At 36.6% G+C, this 21,787-nt stretch overlaps 2 protein-coding genes across 3 annotated transcripts in view; one reads left to right on the top strand and one right to left on the bottom strand.

The window, feature by feature from the left end:
- The window catches only part of LOC128686235 (uncharacterized), a 15,623-nt gene extending 3,028 nt beyond the window's left edge, over window positions 1-12,595 (bottom strand). The window contains exons 1-3 of one of the 2 annotated variants that reach the window (XM_053773082.2): window positions 12,286-12,595; window positions 8,728-9,243; window positions 6,280-6,599 (exon numbers count right to left, since the gene is read on the bottom strand). In XM_053773082.2, the coding sequence (XP_053629057.1) occupies window positions 6,280-6,599; window positions 8,728-9,175 (768 nt within the window). In that variant the 5' untranslated portion in view covers window positions 9,176-9,243; window positions 12,286-12,595. The remainder of the gene's footprint in view (window positions 1-6,279; window positions 6,600-8,727; window positions 9,244-12,285) is intronic. The other variant, XM_053773083.2, reaches the window with a different exon arrangement.
- Window positions 12,596-12,708: 113 nt separating this feature from the next.
- Window positions 12,709-18,303, top strand: LOC128686233 (E3 ubiquitin-protein ligase MSL2-like). The gene has a single exon (XM_053773078.2). It carries the CDS (start codon window positions 12,839-12,841, stop codon window positions 14,546-14,548), a length of 1,710 nt encoding a protein of 569 aa, XP_053629053.1. The 5' UTR covers window positions 12,709-12,838; the 3' UTR covers window positions 14,549-18,303.
- Window positions 18,304-21,787: the final 3,484 nt, after the last annotated feature.

Here is a 21,787-nt window from a genome sequence, read left to right as displayed (position 1 = left end):
CTTTCCTGGTCTCATTTTATAGAATGGAAGACATATTACAGAAATTGAGATGATTTTGATTGTTTTACAATGAAAAGTACCTTGAAAATGAGCTCAAAGTAGCAGAAATGTTCGATTTTTACCAAAGTTCAAAAGTAAACAAATCATGCTAAGCGTCCAATACACGTCAACTGGTGAGTCTAATATTCTTTCACAAGTGCGCCGATATTATTTATACTATTTCTACACTAATGCAGTCTGCATAACAGTAAATCTTCTATTTTTTGTGAGAAAAAAATTCAAAGTGGAAAGCAAAAGAATGTAAGAGGGGGATGGGGACGTGACTAATGAACAGAGGAAATGTTATTTTAGTGCCAGGAATGTCTTTCTTGTTTATTCTGGACCCTATTTGGAAATTGGCATCTTTTGAAATTTGTGTGAAACTGGCAAAATTGATAAATTCTGACCACTGTATTGGATAGTTGGAATCAGTAAATGGGTGGTTTCTTGTACTCATTCGATAGAAAAAATGGAGTTCTAGCAAAATAGTTATGATTTTTGTCGACTGGTACACTGGAATTTGCCGAAAATAGGGCTCAAAGTGGGCAAAATCACCGATGCGTAAACATTGTCGAGACCGCTAACTTCGTGAGAGCATAATTCTGTAAGTTTTCCATCAAATTTCATACTTTTGGTGTCATTATGATCGGGAAAAGATTCTCTATCTTTTCACAAGAAAAAAATAATTTTTTTTTTTTTGAAAATTTGGGGACCCTGAGAACAAGTCTCGGAGAGGGTCTGGTGACCCTGAAAGGGTTAATGGCTTTTTGCTCCCTCTGTCTTTCCTGGACTTTATGCATTTGGTTTCATATCAATGTTTTCCATTTCTCTCAACCTGTATTTCACTTTGCTCTTGAGAAAGTGTTAAACCTTTGACAAGTTCAGTGATTCTTCCTCTTTGCCTATAGAGGGAAGCATATCGTTTTAACTTGCATTTTCTCTAATTATTCATTTATACCATTAAGTCTGGAACACACTACTAAAGCTGCTATTAACCCAAAAACAAAAGTCAGTTCCTCAAAAAACATCTTTGGCAAAATGAGGGAACAGGCCCCAGAGGTCAAGAAGTGACATTGCCAAATGGTGTCATATATATTTCTAAGGCTGAGGTTAAAAGGTATTACAAATAATTGCATTTGAATCAAGACAGTAAAGTCTGATGAAATTTCCCCACCTACATCTACACTAATGAGGATACTGACAAGTCCATGTTTCTAAGAAACAGATATGGTTGAAAACCATAATGCTTCACAAAATTGCAAAAGAGAGGGCAAGAGTGATGGATTTGTAATGGGATGGGTCATGCCTGAAGATACTGGATTTCTGTAAGAGGAGAACTAATGTAGTTCTCCACTGAAAGGGTAAAATATTGTTAGACTACACTTGACTGACAAGCTTGGGAAACCCCAGCTAATGCAGCAAGAGCACCAACAAAATCTGCAATTGTAACAAAGATGATAACTCAAAGGAAAAACATTAAATTGTAAATGTGTCTAAATTCAGAATACAGTTTCTTGCAAATAAAATATTTGTGAAATTTGTATAAAGGATTTGGTTCAAACACTTTTTTTTTTTTTTAACAAGTCGGCCGTCTCCCACCGAGGCAGGGTGACCCAAAAAGAAAGAAAATCCCCAAAAAGAAAATACTTTCATCATCATTCAACACTTTCACCTCACTCACACATAATCACTGTTTTTGCAGAGGTGCTCAGAATACAACAGTTTAGAAGCATATACGTATAAAGATACACAACATATCCTTCCAAACTGCCAATATCCCAAACCCCTCCTTTAAAGTGCAGTCATTGTACTTCCCATTTCCAGGACTCATGTCCGGCTATATAAAAATAACCGTTTTCCCTGAATCCCTTCACTAAATATTACCTTGCTCACACTCCAACAGGTCGTCAGGTCCCAAATACCATTTCTTTTAAAATTAACTCCTATCTAATACGCTCATGCACGCTTGCTGGAAGTCAAACACATTAGTACAAATTCAGATAATGCTGGTTTAGCAACAGAATTTTAGATGACTGAAAGAAAATTAAACAGTAAGACTAATGCAAATGCTCCGAGTGACTTTAATGGTCATATTTGACTAGAATCTGCCTCCTACGAACCAGTAGACCTTGTGTGACACTTCAGTTACATTCGTTAGTGCAAATTCACTGATTTTCTGATCAAATGCATTTATTGTCTGCATATGGTTGTTTGGTACATGTGTGCAGTGGGCTTGTATTTTTTAAGAGAGTCAAGATTTTGAATTTTGATGACTATGCTGACTATGATTATCCTGAAAGATAGCTAGGAATGAGTGATGGTGAATGCATTTGCCTCCTTTGGGTCAACCTTTCTTAGTGAGAAAGAGCAGTGCTTAAAAAAAATTAGTACATGACCGTTGGGTGCAAGTATAGAATACTGGTACTCATAAGTTTTTGCTACAAATTGATGAGAATGTATTTTTAATTTTGACACGGTCATTTCTGGATCACAATCAAATAAAAAACAAGCAAGCCTTCCAAAGAGGCTCATGTCTCAAACATTTTGATTTTCTTAAGTTGCATCATGTATCCTTACTTATATATAGCAGATCCAAAGCACAGTACCTATTGTCAGTCCTGTTGAATATGGTCCAAAATCAGTTATACTGTAATTTCCAATTTACTTATGCCCGTTGCAAACTTACATTAACTGGCATTTAGAACTGGATATACAATAGCATTTGCAGGTATCAAGTGCCAATAATTCTATGGAGCCTGGGGTTGTGACGAGTGGCTGTATAATCTTACCGACTTCTTACAATATCAAACAAGAACAATTTCACACAGTAAAACTTTTCATAATGTGGGGGATACTGTCCAGAAAATTAGTGCCTTATGAAAAATAAGTTATGAAAAGTGAAGAAAATATAGAAAAAAACAGGATAACATTAGACCCCCAAATTTGCCAACATTTTTCTCTATTTTACATTGTAAAACTATTATATTTTATGTTGTAAAATATAAGTTTATCTTGCCTTACATTCTAATTGTCAATACATATTGATATGGTGTGTGGAGAAGGTTGATGTGGCCCTATTGAGCCAAAACACAAATAACCCGCACATAAAAGAGAGAAGCTTACGACGACGTTTCGGTCCGACTTGGACCATTGACAAAGTCACACTGTGACTTTGTCAATGGTCCAAGTCAGACCGAAACGTCGTCGTAAGCTTCTCTCTTTTATGTGTGGGTTATTTGTGTATTGTTCCAGTCACGGTATTGTGCCTTTTTGTTATTTATCTATTGAGCCAAGTTCGATATAGTGAAGTTTATCAACAATACTAGATAAGCACTTAAACATCATAAAAATATTAGCCGCATATCCTTACATAATTATAGCAAACATATAGTAGCTATTGCAATAAAATGGTGTGGGAAATGGTTGTTGCTGCTTTTTAAATGATATGACAGCTTGTGCCATATGAGCCCTACTTTCAGTGATGTGGGGAGATTGTGCCCAAAAATCTGGAGTCGACACAACTCAATACGTACATCTTGTCATGGCTGTGCCATGAATATTCTCTACTAATTTTTTTCTTATAAATGTTTTATACAACTGACTGTGCATGTGTATTCATTATGTATGTTAGTGGTTTTAGGGATCACCACCTCCTGGTCTCATACCAAGCCATCTCAAGTGGAAAGGAAATAAGAAAAATGGTAAAGTAAAATTTACTGTATATTGAATGTACAAAACTTTTAAGAGTTGTCTGCTATCATACATGTTTATGAAGCAAACTAGCAGCAATGATAGTGTGACAGCAGCTAGTCATTTAGTGTTGCCTGGAGGTGAAAGCACCTTAAGTATGAATCCACTGTTTGGTGGTATAGTGGCAGCTGTATATTATTATTATTATTATTATAATCATGGGAGAGAACTAAACCCAGCAACTGTATAACACTATGATATCTATCACAATGCAAAATTAGAACATGATTTTGTGTATTTAAGTAAAATATACGTGTACTGTACCGTACTATAATACATCATACCTTTGAAGAGTTTTTGGAATTTTCCTACTCCCACAACCTTGCCTGGGCCAGGCTTGTTATACTGCTAAATAGTATTGCTTAGACAGAATTATGTCACTGATTTCTGGAAAATATTTTATGCTTTTGACCATCAAGTAATACAACATACCACAGACTGAGTAGAAGACTGTACAGTGGAATCTCGGTACTCGAACTTAATTCATTCCAGAAGGCTGCTCGAGTGCTGATCTGTTCGAGTACCAAACAAGTTTTTCCCAACCAATTTTCTTTTTGGTTGACTGTTATCGCTAATCTTCGTAGGCTCCATGGTGACTTAGTTATACAAATAATATAAAGAAACACCAAAAAATGCAAAGAGACACGAAATAGTTTACAGCGAAGTTCTGGCATGTCATGTTTGCTTGGCAGAGTGCCGAGCAAACGGTCGACTACCGAGCGATTTACCAAAAAAAAGTTTTCGAATACCGAACTGTTCAAGTAGAGAGCTGTTCAAGTACCGAGGTTCCACTGTATATATTCTTACTTGTACTCGACAGATCCAAGCAGCACAACCCATGGTACATAGGTCACAGCAGCATCCCCATAACACATATTCCAGAGCATATACTTACCAGTGCACACATATACCAGAGCATACAAGTATTAGCACATACATTCCACCACAGGTGTGTCAGCCTCAAGTGAAACATATAGCTTTGGTACTCATTTCAACTGTATACTACTATCTTTTTCATTGTGAAATAAAACAATCCAGTTTTAATTATATTTTAACTCATGAAGAGCATAACTATATTTTTATATTCTTTTCAGAAAATGTATATGTGGTTGCATAGTTAATATACATGAAGTAGATTGCCCCAAAAAACTCTGTTAACATTACCAAAATAAAAATGTTCTTCAGGGCCACCATAATATGAACCATACCTGTGACCTGTTTCAAAGTTTTTTGATCCTCACAGTCTGGCCTGAGGCCAGGCTCCTCAAAAGACTGCCTGGTCTACCAGGTTGTTTGTGCTAGCAGCATGCAGGCCCACACAGCCATTATAGCCCAGTTGATTCAATGATGTCTGGCCATACTTATAGCCAGTTTAAAGGGTTCTTCTATCCCTGCCTGAGACTTAACCTCCATGTGCAAACTCAGAGAAATAATAATGTAACTCCTCCCATTTCTGGGACTGCATAAATACAAAAAGACTATTTCAAAAACATCCTAATCCAATATGTTTGAATTAGAGGTCCTGTATGGTAACTTCATTTCTGTAAAAAGAAAATCTATTTTGAAATGGTCCTGACCCCCAGTGCTTTCCTTTAGAGGTTTTGAATTGTACATTCACACTTTTTCTGCTAATTTATAAAACTAGGTGTCATTAACTTACTGATATATTACATAAGAATTAACCTGGATCATAAAACTGTGATTCAATTTCCCTAAGATCTAGACTGTTTAGCAACAGGTCAAATTTTTTAATATGTCAACATGTAGGGTCATTTAAGCTTTCCTGATTCCATTAATATTTAGTATCTCTACCATGCATCTCACTAAACAATTTTTTTTAAACTCTGATTACAGTATATCCGTTTATAATTTAAGCCTTAAAAGCAAGAGAGATCCAGAGTTTTAGTTAAATGTTGAGGATACCTCTTATTATTTCATTATTTATCTTGTATTTCTTGCAACTGAATATCGAATGTAGTTCTACTTTTCTCTTTATTTTTCCTATACATATGATTTTTGGGCAGTTATTCTCTTTAAGGTATACTTAAAAACTGCACATAACAATATTTATATGAAGACTTCAATAAAGCCTCAACTACTACTGGTACTTTCATTTTCCCATATTAATTATTAAACTTCTTACAAGGCAAGATCTTATCTAATTATTATAGCTGATCAACTGTGTGCCATATCATGGATGCTGGAATGCCAAAACATACCTTTTGTACAATTGCCTCCATCTGCATCTTCAAGAATTAATTGTGTGTTAATTCAACAATTTATTATGTAAGGCAAGAGTAATATGATCAAATGAAGCGCTAAACCCAGAAGGGTTAATGTACAGCAATAAACTTGTATTATTCACATATGACAAAATGCAGCTACATGAATCTTATGATCTTATACTAAGCTTCACCTATACTGCAATAGGCTAGAAAAACTCTCAATAATCATTTACAATGGTACATTTCAGCCAAGTAATAAACATACATAGGAATTTTCTTGTTGCTGGTGTTGTTGTTGTTGCTGCTGCTGCTGCTGTTGCTGCTGTTGTAGTTGTTGTTGCTGCTGCTGCTCCTGATGCTGCTGATGATGAGGATGATGGTGTTGTTGATGCTGATGTTGATGATGTTGCATTTGTTGATGCTGTAGATGCTGATGGTGTTGTTGAGAACTAGGATCCAACCAGATAGGACTAGTCTGTGTCCCATCCCCTCTTGGCCCGTATTGTGGGACCTGGACACAATACGGGCCATATGGACCTCCGGGTGGGCCACCATAGTGAGCCATTCCTCCCATGTGTCCATAACCTATAACAAATTAAGGTATGTAAATTGCTTATTTATTTATGTACTGCACATGGAAAAAATTTATTAATTAATTCAAAGCCTGATCTGTACTTGTATACAGATTATAATTTATCCTGAAAATAAGTATAGTTATGGTAAACCTGTGATCAGCATGGTTTTTGTTTTCCATTTTTATTACAATTTCTTTATTGTTAGACTATATAACTGGTTAGCCTTGACAGGCCTTACAGTAGGCATGAAATTTCTGTGCCATAAGGACATGCAAAATTGAAACTTCAGTAAATCCTCGATATAATGAACCTTGTTCAATATACAGTATATTCCATCTTATGTTTGTAATAGTATTTTTCTGGCCTATGCCTGAAAGATACCTGAAAGGATGCTTCCAGGGGTCAATGCTTCTGCAGCCTGGTTCCAGATCAGGCCTCCTGATGAATCAAGGCCTGATAATCCAGGCTGTTACTGCTGAACTCGCACAGTCCAACAAACAAACTAAAACATGGCTGGTCAGCAAGGTACTGAAAAGTCAGGGACCTCTGACATTTGTCAGGTGTACTCGTTACACCCCAGCTTTGCAATGGAGGCACCCTGCACCATCTGTGAAGTCTCTCATCTTCACATAGAGTGATTTCACTGTGTAGGCTTAGGACCAGCCCGTCTACGATTGTCCCAGCATAAATTATGAAGTACACCTCTTTTTGCCTACATTCCAAGGAGTACAAGAGTATAGTGAATTTTTAGCTGAAATATCTAAAATTTGTAGTACAGGAGAACCCTGCATATAGAGCACCCACTTTTTGGTGTTCCACATTTTTGTTGGCTTTCAACTGAGCCATTGTTCATTATGTTTGGTGTTTTTACCATTTCTTCTTTTTTTTTTTTGACCATTTTTGTACAACAGTTGTGTAAGGGAAGAGTGACCAGCACCATATTTTAAGGTAAGTATTATATGTACTGTGTATGCATTTTACTTTTTTAATGCCTAGCTGTAATGAGCACTTAACATATGATAGAGTCAACATGCTATCAGGTGTTGTAGATGGATCTGATAATGAAAAAACACACTTTTTCCACCCCACAGCGATTTTCACTTACCGCACAGAGTCGTGAACTGAAGAGCAGTACAAACGAGGCCCTTCTGTACACATGAAAATGTTTAGGTTATCATAAAATAAAGTGATTAAAACTTGTAGGGTGCATAAATCTGTAGTGGAGGGAAGGCTGGTTAGGGATCACCCTAGGAAAGGTTAAAGGAAAGGGATAAAGGAGGATTTGTATGCGAAATTCTTGGACATCCAGCAGGTACATTTGAGCATGTTAGACAGTGATTGAACGTCATGGTTCTGTTGGACTTGAACAAGGTAACATTTATAAAGGGATTCGCAGAAACCAGTTACCTGGAATTGAGACCTGGAGGTAGCTGTATGTTGTGTAACAACTCATAGTTGTATTTTAGTAAGTCAGTGAACCTGCAGCCTGTATAAGTAGCTTACATCAATGATTGGAAAACCCTGTCTTTACTGAATACCTGCTATTTCCATTTTGGAATTTTCTATAATTGAACCCCCATCATGAAGTATCCTGATTCAGAGGTATTTTGTATAAATTAAAGAATAGAAACTTACATGACATAAAGGTCTCATGTAATGGCAAACACCATTAGAAAAATAGGCTAGGATATCTTACAATGATACACTATACAGTACAAGATCCCAAAGTGTGGGCACAGTTACTAGCACTGATGACATTTTGGAGGATATGACTAACTGCAGTATTATATTTAACAATTTTTCAAGTATATAACACTAGATTTTACTTAGAAATGCTAAGACAGTTGATCAAACATTATGAAGTCATAGTGAAGTACAATACTATAATATGGAATAATAATAATAATTACTATTATGATTACAGTAATATTATTTACTATAATTATTATTATACTCAGAGGTGAAGTGTAAAACCCTTAAAGATCATACAGAGCACAAGGAATGGGGTATTCAGGGTCTATCTGAGAAAAAGGAGGACCAGACCAGTTTCTTGGCTCAAGAGCACCCCTCACTAGCATCAAGAATGCACAGGCAATTTGTGCAAAATGCTGTCCAACAACAGATTCAAAATAGTTTACCTTGCATATTTTGCTGTGGATGTCCCATGTGTGCAGGTCCAGCTTGGTCCAGCAAGTGAGGCCTGGGTAGTACTGCTTCAGTGAGAGGATCAACAGTTTCTATATCAACATCCAAGTTTTCATCTTCTTTCAGCTCTACTTCTGGCACTAGTGCATCACTGCGAGGTGCTGAAGAACTGGCATGGCTGCTTCCACTGCTCTCACTATCACTACCACCCTCACTGCCGTCACTGTCACTTTCGCTATTATCCTTGCTATGACTTGCTTTTTCACCAGTTTTACTTTTCTTGGATTTAACAACAGGCTCACTAACTTCCCGTTTTATTTTAACAATACTCTCTGAGCTATCTGGTTTACCAAACTTGCTTTGAATAAAAATGTTCATTGCTTCAAATCTATTTCCTTTAGCAATCAAGTCTTTTATATGCTGTGCATCAACTCCTGCCATTGCTGCTTAGTATTTGGGTGCTTTTTTTATTATAAAAATATTATTTTCTTTAAATGTCTAAAAGATATCTGAAAGTAAATTAAACTTAATAAAATACTTGTACATGGTGACAATATCTGATATATAAAAAAAAAACATGTTAATAAAGCTTTTACAAAAATATCTTTAAACTATTTTTATCCAAACAGTAGTTTCTTTAGAAAATATTTAATACATGTTACCCATGAAAAGAGGATGAACTTACCAATATAGTTCGTGTACAGTGTTAAGATTTGTATACCCAGTAAATAAAGGAAAGGTACTGCAACTTAATATATAAAAAAGATCAAATGAAAAGTAACTACAGCACCCAAATATTTTGCAAGTTATTACCGTATCCTTAAATTTGTGAGGAAACATTAAAAAAAAAGGGGGGGTTATACAGCATCTGGGGAATGGGAGACAGACTAATCAGGTTTGATAAGAAAAAGGGGAGGGTAGCTCTAATTCCTTGGATCCAGAGTCCTTCACCAGCACCAATGCACCTCCCTTAAATAAATACATGCACAAATTTGATTATTAAATACAAAGTATTATTACAGTTTTAGGAATTACATAGTATTTACAAAGGAAAATTTTTGGGGGGGAAAGGCTCTTGTTATGTAAAGCATTTTGGACAGACTAAAACTAGTATGCACTTACAACTACAGTATTTAATACCAGTACAGTAAAAATATGAAGATAATGTCTATCAAATGGAATAGAAATTTTACGAGACAATTCACCATATACAGCTTCTGTATATAGGTCAGGTACAATAGTTTCAACACGATCACGTGGCGAAACGGCAGTTTACTAAGCTAGTGGAAAAAGGCATTCTAGGCATTTATCATCATATGTAAAATATTATGTATATTAAATTAATCAAATCATACATTACATAAAGTACAAGCAATGTTTTTGAAGCTACTGGAAGATTGCTATCTTGTTACAAATTTTGAATCCTTTGATTTGCATAGTGTGAGTACTCAGGCTGAGTTGTAAATGTGTAATATCAAAAGATATTTATCCCTAGTGTTATGCCTATGAGATTTGCTGCAGCTCTCTGGGAATTGTTTTAGCTTAGTTAATATATGTATTCAGTGTCCTGTATATATAATATGCAGAGTAGTATGTGTACGGACACTTTGTATGTTAAGTTAAATCTCTGAACAGTAGAGAGGTGTGATGTCTGAACTCTTGAGTGATTGTTCTAACAGCAGATGTGTGGACAAGGACATAACAGGATATTTTTGTTGGAACTTTACCATCTGATAAATATACCAAAAACAATGTTTTATCTCAACTAGCACACTAGATTAAAATGTCACATCACATTATTATCAAATACATTAGGTACTAGAATACATGCTCTATAAATACTGTAAATAAGGTTTTATTTCCAAAAACGTACACAATTGTTATAAAAGTAAGTGACATTTATTACATACATTATGAAAACCTGGTTAATTTGGTTAATTAAACAGAGCATTTCGGGGGAAGACTAAAACAAGAATTTAAAGCCATTTGATATTGTATCGCTATAATTTATGATTGAAGTTAGATTATTTGAATGCTAAGCTTAATATAATTCAGTTGTCTGAAGGTAAGATTATCAAATGTAATGATTATTTAAGCTAATAAAACACTGTACTATCAAGAATAGCAATGTTAATATGAAGTGCTAGTATCTAATATAAAACTATAATGACAATTTTAGTTACTGTATAATAATTATTGGGGGTAAAAACATAGTGGTTACAATAAGTGTACAAGTATGAATAATATTTGGAATCTGGGTAAGCAGGCTGGATTACAGTTTATTAAATGTTAGACTTACATAAATTTTACATCAGATTCAGGTGTCTTCCTAACTATAGCTTTGAAGCAGTTGGTAAATAGGAACTTTGTATTTGCTGGTAGTGTTATCCATATTTTTGAACCTGTTATTCTGCATGGAGTTTATGCTCAAGTTAAATACATGAGATATCAGAGTGATACTTATTTGTTTCTCATATTGTGCTTCTTAATTCAGTTGCAGCTCTCCAAGAAGAGTTTCAGCACAATGTTACTATTTATATTAAGTGTCCTGTATATATAGTAAGCTCAGTAGTAAGTGTGGTTGTTGTGTATGCTGAGTAAATTTAAACTTTTGAATAGTGGGGGAGACAGGAAAGTTTCTGGATTCTGTTATCAGTAATGGTTCTGGAAATTTTCTTCCCCACTGCCCAGTCTCAGATTAGATATAAACTGGAAAGGAAATATAGGAATAAGAACTATTAAGATACACATAGGAAAGTGTGCATCTTACAGATTTAAATGTCATGTTATGTGTTTATAAAAAAAAAAAAAGATCAGCAATCCTGCCAATGCAAAAAAATTAACATGTTTCATTTCAAATATATCTGACAGGAGGGTAATACTTTTCTGGATGGTTGCTATAAACCTACTACCCTGACTGAGTAATCATTCTAATAGAAAATATTTATTGAGTTACATGGGGTTCTAGGTGATCAGCTGTTGTACATTTCCATGCATATATACCATAAGGAAAGAATATATAGAATAGGATTTTTCTTAAGCATGTGCTGGATGAGAGCGTTGAATTTAGTTTGCAGTTAAGGTGTACACTTAAGAACTTCCCTCATCTTGTCTTTTAATGTGTATTATTTATCTTTGTATTCAACTAAAAATTTTAAGCCTGATTCCTAAATACTAGGTAGAAAATCTTAACAATACTGAGAGCTTGTTAGTTGTCATCCAAGTAGATATCTTTATGAGCTCCTCATTAACATGGTTGTTGAGGGCAACTGTATCTGGATTTGATGACAAAAGCTGTGTCATCTGCAAACAGAACTGGTTTATGTTCCTGGGAGGCATTAGGTAGGTCACTGATGCAATAAGAGATAATAAAAGGCCTAGGATGGTGCCCCGTGGTACCTCTAGGTTAATAGGTAAAGCTGACGAAGTACTGCCGAGATAACTCAAGATTTCTTAAGTTAAAGACATTTTCATCAGGTCTAAGAATCAATCTGAATGAAACTAGAATAATGTACCGAAAGCCCATACTTTTTAATTACAAGAAAACTTACTTGGGAACACTGCTAAATGAGCAAAGTATACCCATGGATAAGTGAAGCAGATTCAAGTGTCCTCTCCCACAGCAGTCCAGCATCATATTACGTGTTTGATCAACGATACAAAGATGAACCTTCGCTGCCTGAGCCACACAGCATCAACACCCACTAGTGAAGACGGCGCACACACCTCCATTATATTTTGTCACTCATCAAGGATAAAATTTGAAGTGACACACACTTGTGTGTCTCCTGACACAAACAATGTGTTACTGATGCTGAGTTGCTATAGCCGACATGATATTTACACTAGCTAACCATCTATTGTCCTGGCGGGCATCAATGAGATCCAAAGTGGTTCTGGGTTTGCTTATACAGGATCACAAGGCATTTATATCCCAGCCAACACCATCTTCTGTTTTTTATCCTTTTTGCTCCACCTATAAGCTCCAGTATTTACCTTTGTTTTGTTTACAAGGATGAGACCCAATAGAGATGCTTCGAATTTGGATTTGAATTGGAACTAGCGTAATTAATTGATCATGGTAGAACCGATGGTGGATGAAACATGAACGCCACTAACCTTTATGTGACCACTTGTCGGCTGGTCATGCAGGCCGATCCAGAAAATCGGGATAGTTGGACAGAGCTGTACAAGTTGTTGCCTTACCTTCGTCAGTCCCTTTCCTGTACGGTTTGTGGTAAATTACTTTCTGAGCCATACACACCTACTGAAACAAGCTGTCAACATCATGTCTGTAGAAAGTGTCTTGGTGGAAAGAAGCGCCTAAAGCCCTCTTGTAGTTGGTGTAAAGATTACAGCATGTATGTTGACAATGTTCAAATTAAATTGGTATTACAGTGCTACAGAAAACTTTGTGAATACATTAAGTTCACACCAATTTATTGTAAACTGTGCTCCATATACAGTAATGGGGGTCAGTTTAGTCTCACTGACATGATAGAAGAAGCAATAGATAATACTATTAATAGATGTGATGAAACAAACAGTGTGCGTTGTGAACATGAGAGTGATAGTAAAGAAAGACTTTCAGTACCTCAAACAAGTGGCGCTAATACAGTCGTTACACCCATAAATACCTCCCATTCTGTTCCGAAGCAACCATTGTGGAGACACTCAACGCAAGCTTCTCCGTCACAACAGTCAACACCAACGATAGGTTTAGGTTTGGTACATGTTTCCTCTCAACCTGTAAATTCTACAGCTCCACCAGTTTCATGTCCGCCAACTTCCTTAAGTTCTGTGAAAGCAGTTCTGTCTACTCCACCACCACCGCCGCCACCACCACCACCACCTGTTATGCAAACAACTCATCACTCACCATTGCAACCAGTTGCTACAACTACTACTACTACAACAACCATCAGTGGAACATCTGGATCAAGTTTTGTACCCGGTACAATTTTTCCAAGTACAAATATAGTTAAGCACAGTGTTGTTAAGGAAGTACCTTACCCTAAACATAATTCATCAGTCAATAATGGGTCCTCCATATATTCTGTTATGTATGCTGAAGGTGACAGTACAAAAATAACTATCAAAAGAAAGCCTCCTGATATAGAAAGTTCTAACAAAAGTGTTCCTATTGTACCAGAAACTAATTATTTAAGTCAAGAACTGATAAAAAAGCCTAAACCTAAACCTAAACCAAAACCAAAGCGTAAAGGATGCCGATGTGGTAATGCAACCCCAACACCTGGAAAACTGACTTGTTGTGGGCAGAGATGTCCTTGCTATGTTGAAGCTAAAGCATGCATAGAGTGTCGCTGTAGAGGTTGCCGGAACCCTCATCGGCCTGGTGGGAAAAAAGTACGGCCCGTTATCCCACAATTAGCAAACATCCAGATTCATCAGGTTCAACCAGTGCATGGTCGCAGTACTTCTTCATCCATCACTAATAATACCACGACCACTAGTTCCAGTAACATCATCCCACCTCCCACATCAACAGTCATCACGCATACAACTTTGCCTCAGACTATCAGAGCAGTGCAAGCCATGCATGCTGTGCAAGCTGTGCATGGTGTCAGTAATGTACAAGCAGTGGCTGGTGGAATCCATCAGCTTATAAGCCTAGGAGGTGGGATGGTACAAACTCCACTCTCATCAGGGCTTGGCATTAATCCTGTTGCGAGCCTAGCTGTGAAACCTGTTAGTCTGGCTCTCACATCTGTGCCAGCACAACTTTTGATCAATGATGACAGATCAACCTCTAATAGTACTTCAGATGACAGTGATGTAGATGTGGACATATAGCACAGGTAGAGAATATTTGGAAGTTATTTTCAGAATGTTCACAATTTGTGTGTAAAGTGAGAACTGGAAAAATATTTTTATGAATGTTTTTTAATTAAATTTGTTAACGTGACATGAAAAATTATTTGTTAAAAATAAGCAAACAACTGTATACAAATATTATGGAATATTTTAAAATTTTGCTATTTTACTGCTAATCTATATTTTTAATTCTTCACCATCTCTTACCTGTCAGTATTTTATTCTACATTCCTTACTTTGAGGCAATTTACAGTTTTAGGATATTTCAGTCAGTATGATTAAGCCTGTTATGCTGGGTATTTTGAGGCTTATTTTAGTGAATATTTCTGATTTGTAAGACCTACAATTATGTTGCAATTGTAACTTTAAAAAACACATTAAGTATACTCTAATGTATAATTACAACTGGTGAGGCCTAAAGTTATCTGGTTTAAAACTAAAGAAGAAATGCTTTTAGAGGAACAATTTAGCCTGAGTTCCAGTGAAAAAATTGCCCGGTTATTATTATTATTATTTTTTTAGAAAACTTGTATTGGGTAGGTAATTTTATATACAGTATATATGATACATTGATCAGGCAGAAGAAGGTATGGTGATACAGATTATCTCTCGAGTATCTCAGGTTTTCTGAATTCAATCCTAAACTTATTTTTTTTTTTCCGTCTCTTCATGTTTGTGAATATAATAAGAGCAGTTTTAATCTTCAGTTTATTTAGTTTGCAAATACTACTTGTTTCTCAAATTATTTTTATATTTTATTTATGAAGCAGTTTTGTTAAACTATTAATTACCATTGGAGAACCTGTATTTGAATAAATGTTACTTGTGATTCCGTTCAATTTCATAGCCTATTACAACACATTGTGAGGATGCCAAAGGCAGATCGCAGCATCATGTAGGCTAATGTATAAAGACTCAGGGTAGTAAGTGCAATCCTGTATGTTAACATAGTTAAATATTTTGTTCTAAGACCAATTTTTGTATGCCCAATTTTGGTTTTTATACAGACCAGGAACTGATGTGCTGCATGTTATAAGTATTTGAAAATTTATATAACATAAACATCCCCCTTTAAGATTACTCATTACAGTGTAGTATCAATTTTTTTAACTACAGTAAATGTCTAAGGACTTACATCATTTCTCAAATGATTGTTTCCAGGTCACTGGATATGTATTTACATTGTGAATCCATTTAAATCATTAAATTGCATCACTAAAATAGTTTTTTGTGGTGTCAGCAAGAAGCAAAACATTGGATTATTTGCAGCTATTCTGGATAACTTGTTAATACTGTATTTGTCAAGATGCTCAAGGTAATAGATTGTTAAAATTTAGCTTCAAACATACTTATTGGCTACATAATAAAATATGTAATACGTACAGTATACTATACGTATGGCAATGTATAATGTTGTTTATATTGTTATGAGGTTAACAATGGCACTTGAAACTAAACCCTGAAATGACTTATTTGTAATGTAACATGTCTACCTAAATGAAGCGTTTGTTTCTAGTGCTCTATCCATTACAGCTGAGCTGGGCCCAGGCATGGGAAAAATACAGCACATCCATATTTTTTATGTTTAAAATATGATGTTGGCTTTCAATTGTATTTTTCTATACTGTATAGACAATCAGTGTTAAAGCTAGAAGTTTGGTTAAGGAAATTAAGGTAATCCGCTTATCTTTGCTTGTTCATACCTGATTCATGAATGCAATAAGCGAAAACTACTGTAATTTCAAATTAGTGAAAAGTTAGTGGCTCATTTGTAGAAATAAGATGCAGTATAATATTTAGAAAAATTATGTATGCAGTATTTCCTTGATATCAGAAATCTTTATATGTGATCAATTAGTTGCCCTGTGTTACGTCTGGATGTATTTTTAAAAAATGAAATATTATTTATTTTGTTCTATATATTCAATATAGGGGTGTATTTTTTAAATTATTTTCACCTGCCATGTCACAATTTGGCTTGTTTCTGAACAGCAATTGAAAATATCCCAACACAGGTTAAATTATTAAAACTCCACAACTGACATTGTTTTAGATACTGTGTTTCTTGGCATGGTAACTATGACAAAATATAAGATGACAAAAAGGAGCAATTGTATTTTATGCTCAGAATAGAGTAATATTGTTAGAAGCAGCATTTAAGAAGCATGTGTATGTTACCACATTTTAATCTTGAAAATTAAGTTGCATGAACATGTCATCTGTTAGTAAAACTGGGATACAGTCACAAAAAAAAAATAATATTCCACCTCCAGCTTAGTAAATTTGTACAGTGATATATGTAATTTAAGCCCAAGAATATTAAAAAATGAGAATGTTGAGACTTTGATGACAAAAGTTTACCCCAAGGTGCCTCCTGCCCTTTACACAGTTAATCTTCAGCTCTACCAATTGATATAAATAGGGGCATCTGCCCCACTATATATTATAATAAATTTCTCCATATTTGTTTTTATAATGTTTTTGTCATTAAAATATAATTTTACAGGTTATTTGCCTCTGCTTTGTCTTTGAACCACCTTAAAATTGTATTTTAATGATGAATCAGATGTGAAATTAATATAGCTATATGTATATTATTATTATTATTATTATTATTATTATTATTCAGTCTTATGGAGATCACTAAAATATATTAAATATTTTTAATTACAGACAAGCATAATATGAATGAACAAAATACTATATGAATTATGTAAGAAAAGCTTTTTAATTAACAATGAGGTAAAATTAGGCTTTAAAGGGGAAGTTATTTTCTCAGGAATAACACTTATACATGCAAGATGTTTAAACTTGAAACTTGGCATCATGTGGCATATGCAGTGTAAATACTGTATACAGTTATCTACCAAGCTCTGGTCCACTCATTATTGGAAGTAAAAAAGACACTATATTTGCAAGGAAACCTTTTTTTATGACATTTTTACCATGATGGTTTTATCATTTATACCAAAGTCCATTCCTGGATGAAAAGTTGTAATAAAGATTTCCGTACAAACGTGGTGTCTTTCCCACTACCTGTCGGCTTATGCCATAGTTTAACCACTCATTAAAAGTATACTGTTCAATCCTTAAAGGCCACTCAGACTATGTAAGCAAAGCCTTATAGCAAGGGTACAGATGGACCTCTCAGATTTTGTTCACATTGTTACATCAGGGCACAAGTTGGCCAGTAGTATTAAGCACTTAATCTGGAGTATGGAATAAATACAATAAAATAAAATCTTACCTTCCATAATCAAGTGCTATTTATGTGATATTCATAATATATTTTCCTGAATATTGTAGGAGCAGTATTGTTCTGATATCCATGAAATCTGTATTTGACATTATAACGAGCAAGTTAAAACGCCAAAGGCAGAGTTTAGGACTCATGATAAAAAAAAAATCAGGAATTTTTTGTCATAGTTGTGCTGTTATTCAGTTCCTGTCTTGAATTTCAGCACTTGTGATACTGCACTACAGGAAATTGGAAAAGATGATGGTTCATCGCTGTAGAATGTACAAATTAGTGTATTACAGGTATAATTATGTACAGTTTGGAGATTCTAAGAATTGTCCAGTAGGAAAAGATAAATCCCACCTCTCATCCAGCTGTTTACAGCCAATGTGGTTACTTACAAGATATATTTTATTTCGCAACTCGATGCAGCAGTCTTGGAGATAATCCTGTACACATAGGAAATGACTTCTCAAATAAATTTTATTAATGTATATTTTTTGTATGCTTACCTTTATCATAGCTTGCATGTGTGTGTGTGTGTGTACACTCACCTATTTTGTCTATTTGTGGTTGCAGAGGTTGAGTCATAGCTCCTGGCCTCACCTTTTCACTGGTCATTACTAATGACCAATGAAGAGGTTAAGTCTCACACACACATTATTCATCATACATACTGGTTGCTACTAGCGACCAGTGTATGTTATTATCCATCATACACATTAGTCACTACTAACGACCAGTGTGTATGATGGATAATAACAAAATATAAATATATACAGGCAAGCACCCACTTATACAGCAGGTTAGGCTCCTGGCTACTGCTTTAAAGTGAAACATAGTCTTTTTTACTTTCAAATACTACATATAAGAGCAGGAAATATACACAGTCTCTGCCATTTCCTATTTCATACATCTGTTAAACAAAAGTACCAACCATTCCAAATCTATATCCCCACCTGCTTTTAACATTGCTGTATTGATTCTATCAATCCAATGTCTTTACCCCTTTTCATTACACCCACAGCCTCACACCACCACTACTCACATCTGGCTCTTCCTCACTCCTAAAGGATGTTATACCCTGTACCTCCCTGGTCAGTGCATGAAATCACTGCCTCCTTTTCTTTAACATCATTTAATAGCTCCTCATAATATTCCTGCCAATACCTCCAACTCCCCATCTAATTACTGCCTTCTTCTGTCTTTAACTGTCAAATCCATTCATTCCCTAGGCTTTCTCAACTCCAAAACTTTTTCTTGTTCTCCACAATTATTATAATCAAAAAGAAGTGCTAAGCCACAAGGGCTATACAGCGCTGCAGGGTAGGGAAGGAAGCGAGGGTATTGGATGGCAGAAGGGAGGAGGGATGATCAGTAGGTTACAGAAAACAGCGGGGCAGGGGATAGTACGGGGGTAGAGGGTAGCAAGAGATTGAAGTAGAAAGGGCTGAAGGTATCAGAATTTGTGAAGTAAGTCAGTTGTTGTCAAAAAGTCAATGAGAGAGTCTGGATGAAAGGTGGGTCCATCAGCGAGAAGGGAAGGTAAAGAGAGAGCAGCAGAGCGAAGACGACGACAATTCTGCGTGCTCGTTGATAAAGTGGGCAGTCCAACAGAATGTGGCTGACTGATAATGGAACTTTGCAATTCTCACAGAGAGGAGCAGGGCGCCTCTCCATGAGATATCCATGAGTAAGACGAGTATGGCCAATGCGAAGACGGGAGAGAGTAGTCTCCCAACCTCGACACTGGTGATAAGAAGACGGCCAGTAACCTATACTCGGTTTAATAGATTGAAGTTTGTTGCCAAGCATAGTAGACCAACGTTGTTGCCAACGGGTGTGAAGTTGGGAAGATATTGCAGCAAAATAGTCCGTAAATGGAATACCTCTACATGAAACTGGTAGGTCATGTACTGCTGACCGCGCAGCAGTGTCTGCCTGTTCATTGCCCTGTATGTCAACATGACCAGGGACCCAACAAAAAACAATATCTTTATGCTTGGTAAAGATGCGGGCGTAGCCAAAGTTGGATACGGAGGACTAAGGGGTGAGGTGTATCAAATTTCTGTATAGCCTGTAAAGCACTAAGGGAGTCTGAGACAACCACAAATGATGACACAGGCATAGATGCAATACGGATAAGTGCTGTAAGGATGGCATACAATTCAGCAGTAAAAATACTAGCCGAAGATAGTAAATGCCCTTGTACGACGCTGTCCGGAAACACTGCTGCGAATCCTACGCCGTCAGAAGACTTAGAGCCATCTGTGTACACAGCAATGGCATGAGAATGAGAGTGAAAGTGGTCAAGAAAAAGAGAGCGGGAAGCGACCGTAGACAGTTGGGCTTTCGAGCAAGGGAGAGAGAAAGAACAGACTCGAACAGCTGGAACTTCCCAGGGGGGTAAGGAAAAGTGAGATGCTACATGTACATAGAAAGGTGGTAATTGTAGAGAAGACAAGAGCGAATGAAGGCGAAGAGAGAAGGGACAGAGTAAACAGGGGCGGCGAACAAATAAAGAATGTCTACTAATATCAGTGACCATTCTATAAATGGAAGGATTGCGGAGATCGTGAGAGCCTACATAGTAGCGAAGGTAATGGGCATCACGGCGATCGGATAAGGATGGAACGTTCGCTTCTGCATAGAGGCTCTCGACAGGGAAAGAGTGAAAAGCACCAAGGCATAAACGTAATCCTTGGTGATGAATGGGGTTAAGGCTAGAGAGAGTAGCAGGAGATGCCGCTGAATAGATCTGTTCACCATAATCAAGTTTCGATAAGATAAGGGTGGAATGTAGGCGAAGGAGGGTTCGACGATCAGCTCCCCATGAAAGATGAGCAAGGGTTTTAAGAAGGTTCAGCCGGCTGTGACAAGTTGCCTTCAGAGAGGTAATGCGAGGTTTCCAGGATAACCTACGATCAAAGAGGAGGCCCAGAAACTTGACTGTATCACGTTCAGGGATATGGGAGCCATAGAGGTACAAAAGATGATCAGAGATGACAGAGCGTCTAGTGAAAGTAATTTGGTGGGTTTTAGTGCTGGAAAATTTAAACCCACGTGTGGTGGCCCAATTGGAAACACGGTCGACTGCATGCTGAAGAGAAACTGTAATAAGGTGACAGTCAGCGCCTGCACAGGCAATAGCGAAGTCATCAACATAGAGTGATGACCAAATATTTGATGGAAGACTAGAGGCCAAATCATTAATAGCAAGGAGAAAAAGTGTCGTGCTCAGAACACATCCCTGGGGGACACCTTCAGCTTGGATAAAGTCCGGGGAGAGCACATTATTAACCCGAACACGGAAATGCCTGTCAGTTAAAAAGTTCTTAAGGAAGGATGGTAGACTGCCTCGAAGGCCTAAGGAGTGGGCTTGGGCTAAAATATTATACCTCCAAGTTGTGTCATATGCCTTCTCAAGGTCAAAAAATATGGCAATAACTGAGTGGTTATTCGCAAAGGCGTTACGAACATACGTATCCAAGCGTAGTAAGGGGTCTATGGTAGAACGTCCCTTACGAAAGCCATATTGAAGAGTGGAGAGACTGTTGTGTGTCTCTAAATACCACACTAAACGTCTATTTACTAGGCGTTCCAGCACTTTGCAAACTGCACTGGTAAGAGCAATGGGACGATAGTGGGAGGTTTCATGTCCCGTAGTGCCTGGTTTGCGGAAAGGAAGAACAATGGTGGATTTCCACAGCTGTGGAAAAACTCCTTGTGACCAAATAAGATTGTAAAGGCATAATAGGACTGCAAGGGCTGACTGATGTAAATGTTGTAGCATACGAATATGAATGTCATCAGGCCCAGCTGCCGATGATCGGCAAGCTGAGAGTGTTGCCTCCAGTTCTTGAAGTGTAAAAGGCACATTATACTGTTCTTCTCTGAGAGAAGAAAAGTCCAAGGGTGCTAACTCTCTGGCAGACTTTGAGGAAAGAAATGAGGGGCATAGATGGAGTCCCTGAGAAATA

Source organism: Cherax quadricarinatus, chromosome 9, assembly GCF_038502225.1.
Source record: "Cherax quadricarinatus isolate ZL_2023a chromosome 9, ASM3850222v1, whole genome shotgun sequence".
In the NCBI taxonomy this organism is placed as follows: domain Eukaryota; kingdom Metazoa; phylum Arthropoda; class Malacostraca; order Decapoda; family Parastacidae; genus Cherax; species Cherax quadricarinatus.
This window is presented reverse-complemented; position numbering and strand designations above follow the sequence as displayed.